The sequence below is a fragment of the Bufo bufo genome, chromosome 3, assembly GCF_905171765.1.
Source record: "Bufo bufo chromosome 3, aBufBuf1.1, whole genome shotgun sequence".
NCBI classification, from domain to species: Eukaryota; Metazoa; Chordata; class Amphibia; order Anura; family Bufonidae; genus Bufo; species Bufo bufo.
The window spans coordinates 182,476,327-182,481,375 of NC_053391.1; the positions used below are offsets into that span (position 1 = coordinate 182,476,327).

The 5,049-nt window shown below is 47.6% G+C and overlaps 1 protein-coding gene across 1 annotated transcript; it reads right to left on the reverse strand.

Annotated features, from left to right (window-relative positions):
• Window positions 1-519: 519 nt before the first annotated feature.
• LOC120993687 (E3 SUMO-protein ligase ZBED1-like) lies at window positions 520-2,526 on the reverse strand. The gene is made up of 2 exons (XM_040422164.1): window positions 1,650-2,526; window positions 520-1,562 (listed from the first exon to the last, which is right to left on the reverse strand). The coding sequence occupies exons 1-2, from the start codon at window positions 2,524-2,526 to the stop codon at window positions 520-522; spliced, it is 1,920 nt and encodes a 639-aa protein (XP_040278098.1).
• Window positions 2,527-5,049: the final 2,523 nt, after the last annotated feature.

A 5,049-nucleotide genomic window follows, 5' to 3' on the forward strand; every position in this document is an offset into this window, starting at 1 on the left:
GTGAGGTCAGCATAAAGGTGATGACAGGACAGGTTCCCTTTGAATATATAACAAATTGCAAACTTGCAAATCAATATCGAGTGCGACTGAACATCAGCCTTGCGTGCCGTCACTACATTTAATATCTCCTTATTGGTCCAGAGGACCTGAGCGAGCGTTACTTTCGCACACTCACTGAATAGTTTTATTAAAATTCTACTTTATTGATATATCCTTTAAAATCACTTCGTGTTAGACAAGGAACTCAAAAATGTGATTAAAATTACTCAGGGAGGCCACGTCCCTTCCCTATAACCTGAACTCCCTGAGTAATTTTAATCACATTTTTGAGTTCCTTGTCTAACACGAAGTGATTTTAAAGGATATATCAATATCAATAAAGTAGAATTTCAATAAAACTATTCAGTGAGGGTGCGAAAGTAACGCTCAGGTCCTCTGGAGTCGCCAATAAGGAGATAATAAATACAGGAGTATATCGTTGCACGCCTCCTGAGGGGTCCTGTCATTACATAAAGCACTTCAGCCAAGGTTTTTCGCCAGGAACACAAGTTTGTCCACAGTCTCGGGCTTCAGTGCAGATCGGTGGCATGTTACTATATTGCCACTGGTGCTGAATGCCCTTTCTGAAGGGGCACTTGTGGCAGGAATGCAAAGATATTTCTTGGCTAGGCTTGCCACCCTGGGAAAATTAGCCTGGTGCAACCTCCACCACTCCAGTGGATCAGCTTCTCCTTCTACATCCAGTGCCTGCAGGTAACTCTTAAGCTCAATTTTAATCGCTTCTCTGTCAGTGAGGGCAGCTGGGCCAGGCTGAGCAGATGCATTTTTTAAAAAGCTGCCCAGACTTCGTTTACTCCTCTTGGGTTCTCTCTGGGCTTCTCCAGCAGCTCCTGTGCTTGTGTGTGATGGTGATGATGACTCTGTGGCAGACACAGCTTGCGTCTCTAGCAGTGCCTGAATTTCTGCTGCTGCCTTTGTGAAGATGAACTCTCTTCGGTCATCTGCTATATATGATGATCTGAAGCGTGGGTCGACCAAGGAGGCCATATCCAGGAGGTCATCAGTTGCAACGTCCGAGTACTTCTCATTTAAATACTTGAGGATGGCTGTCTTCATGTCCTTCGTCAGTTCTGTGTCAATGTCGTCATCAGCTAGAGGAAGAACTGTGGTGTTTAGAAGGTGGAGCACAGGTTTGACAGTCGACACACTCACATACTCTTCTCCAGACAGAGCATCTGTAAACTCCAACAGGGGACTGAGGGTCTTGTTCATCGATTCTAACACATCAATGTCCTGCCAAGTTGGTACCAGGTGCCTGGTTTTCCGGTCTGCTTTCAGGACCTGTGATATGGCCTTCTCTTGTTCGAGCAGCCGCTGAATCATCTGCTGTCGAGACCCCCATCTTGTTGGTGTTTCAGTGATGAGGCGGTGAGGAGGCAGGTTTAGCTCAGCCTGGGCATTAGCCATTTCTCTCTTCCTTTTCCAAGCGTAAGAAAAGGCACTCACTATTTTCTTGCATTTGCCAATGGCATGTTCAACACGGGCGTCTTTCACACTTCTCTCTAAGGACAAAATTGGAAGATATCATTAGCACATCAACCCCAGTGCATAATGTAACTAGTCTAGGACTAAAAGAAACGTTTACCTACCTATGGCGAGGTGGAGCCTGTGACCAAAGCACTGCAGTCTTGTCCAGCCGTTAATTTCCACTGCTTTCACAATATTTGCGCCATTGTCGGTGGTTATGCAGACTTGTAACTCTTCTTTAAGTCCCCATGACTCGAGCGCTTCCTTCAATCCCTGAGATATCAGTTCACCCGTATGATCCTCGGGAAAATAAGATGTCTGTAGGCATCTGCTGCACAACTTCCACTCGTCATTGATGAAGTGGATTGTGAGACTAATGTAAGGCTCCATTGTGCGACTTGACCACAAGTCCGTAGTAGTTGCATAGTATTTTATGCTCCGGAGTTCGTTCTTTACTTGCTCACGGACTTTGTCATACAGTTTGGGCATTTCAGTTTGGCTAAAGTATTTGCGGCTAGGTACCTCGTAACGTGGATCGAGTGTCTTAATCATGTTCTGAAAGCCGCGTTTCTCCACTGTAAGAAACGGCACCATGTCCTTACACAGGTATAGGGTAATGGCATTTGTAATATCAATCCACCGCCGATTTTTTTTGTCATACGGAGTGCCTTTAGAAAATGCTTTCATAATATCGGTCTGCTGGTGGGCAGGGCCACCTTTTTTCTTTCCACTAGACTGACTGGCCGTTTGTGGAGGAGGGCGCAGTTTTTGGCTATCTTGGTATTCCAAAGGGTGCTTCATTTTGAGGTGATGAAACAAATTGGTTGTATTCCCTCTCTTTGCTATTATTGTCGCCCGGCAAACTTTGCAGATTATATTTTTCTGCTCCACATCAGACTTCTTAAACCCAAACCAGGTCCATATGACAGACGTCGCACCGGTCTTCTTTATGAGCACCTCCTCCTCTTCCTCCTCCCCACATGCTGTAAGCTCCTCCATGAAGTTGACCAAAACAGGCACAACTTAAGTTGATCTTGATGACATATAGGGCGCCTGCAGGAAACGATTATTTTAGCAATCGAGTACTCGTCTCTAATAAGACAAACTGTCTCTTAAACTATTGCTAACGTATTGCTAATTGCTTTTTAAAAACAATATTTTTATGTGGTAATAGTATAGCAAATCATCAGCCCCATGCCATTTGCTGTCAGTCAGCGTCAGACAGACCCATGGCATTTGCCAATTGCCATCATCAGACATGTCCCCCAGAGCCAGTGCCATCAGCCCCATGGCATTTGCCATCATCTATCAGACTGTGTGATGATGGCAAATGCCATGGGGCTAATCTGATGGCACTGGCTCACTGCTGGGGGACACATGTCTGATGGCAAATGCCACATGGGGCTTAACTGATGGCACTGGCTCACTGCTGGGTGACATGTCTGATGACGGCAAATGCCATGGGCATGGGGCTAATCTGATGGCACTGGCTGACTGCTGGGGACACATGTCTGATGGCAAATGCCACATGGGGCTAATCTGATGGCACTGGCTGACTGCTGGGGACACATGTCTGATGGCAAATGCCACATGGGGCTAATCTGATGGCACTGGCTGACTCCTGGGGACACATGTCTGATGGCAAATGCCACATGGGGCTAATCTGATGGCACTGGCTGACTGTTGGGGACACATGTCTGATGGCAAATGCCACATGGGGCTAATCTGATGGCACTGGCTGACTGCTGGGGACACATGTCTGATGGCAAATGCCACATGGGGCTAATCTGATGGCACTGGCTGACTGCTGGGGACACATGTCTGATGTCAAATGCCACATGGGGCTAATCTGATGGCACTGGCTGACTCCTGGGGACACATGTCTGATGGCAAATGCCACATGGGGCTAATCTGATGGCACTGGCTGACTGCTGGGGACACATGTCTGATGGCAAATGCCACATGGGGCTAATCTGATGGCACTGGCTGACTGCTGGGGACACATGTCTGATGGCAAATGCCACATGGGGCTAATCTGATGGCACTGGCTGACTGCTGGGGACGCAGTGAGTCAGTGCCATCACACTTGAGCTCAACCCCATGTGGCATTTGCCATCAGACATGTGTCCCCCAGCAGTGAGCCAGTGCCATCAGATAATGTGGCATTTGCCATCATCAGACTTCATGTGTCTCCTCCCCTGCTATACATTCAGAGAGCATGGTCTCAGACTCTCAGTGCTATCATAAGATGATCACTGCATGACTGCAGCATCAGCCCCCATGGCCATCCATTCCTTATCCACTCCCCCCCCCCCCTCCGATCCTCCAGCGTCCCCCTCCGATCCTCCAGCGTCCCCCTCCCGATCCTCCAGCGTCCCCCTCCCGATCCTCCAGCGGCCAGCGTCCCCATCCCGATCCTCCAGCAAGAGTCCCAGACAGTCCCCCTACAAGAGCGAGAGCAGCTGTTATAAAACTTACCTTTCCTGCAGGGTGCTCGGCAGCGGCTGGCTAATGGAGTCCGCGGGCGGTGTGGCGTCTTCTTCCAGCACTGGCGGGACCTCACTGACGTCACACACAGCGTCAGCAAAGCGGCCTGACGCTGTGCGCACGCCGGCCCTGGCCAGTACAGCGGTATTGTGGAGTCGGGAGGCCAAAAGAAGCTTCTGGGTAATGATTCAGGTGGTCATATCGCACTACGGCGATATAGGCGATATGGCGAAAATCCATATCGTGGCCCAAATTTATATCGCATATCGCCTATATCGCCTATACCGCCCACCCCTAGGGGAGATATGTTTTTCCTCAGGGTAGGCTAGATGGTAAGTTATGCATCTTGGCCTTCATCTATATCCCTCCTCCGTTTGTTTTGCAAATATTGACCTCTTTGATGGCGTTTGTGGATCAGTGGCCTCAGTGTTTGGTAATAGTTAATGGGGATTTTAACTGTGTGATGAACCCTGAGTTGGACAGGATCTCTAGCTGGGGGAATGGTTATTCCCCGTCTCAGGGGTCGCCCTTGGCGCGGTTTTGCCAAGAGGTGGGCCTCGTAGATGTTTGGGAATACCTATGCAAAGGAAAGAGCATATTCCTGCGTCAGTAATTCGGGAAGTTCCATGTCTAGAATTGATTTGGCTCTGATAAATAAGGGATATTTGAATTGTATTAAACGGATTAAATATGAGACCAGATCGGTATCCGATCGTGTTCCCTTCTTTATAGAGCTATGTATGGTTAGGAATAATTTTTGATTTAAACCCCCGTTTAGATTGAATCCTCATTGGTTATTAATAATTGATAATCATTAAAGGTAAAAAAAAATATTATTTCCTTTTGGGATAAGAACATTCTCTCAGCTAAACCTCATTATGTTTGGGACGCGTTTAAAGCGGTTACTAGAGGGATTTTTATAAGCACAATCGCTAATCTAACAAAATGCTATTCAAGGAGGGAGAAAGAACTAGAGGAAGCTTCTGCGGCGGGAATGGCTGGCTTTGTTAAGTCAAAAACAGAGATAGCTAGAGA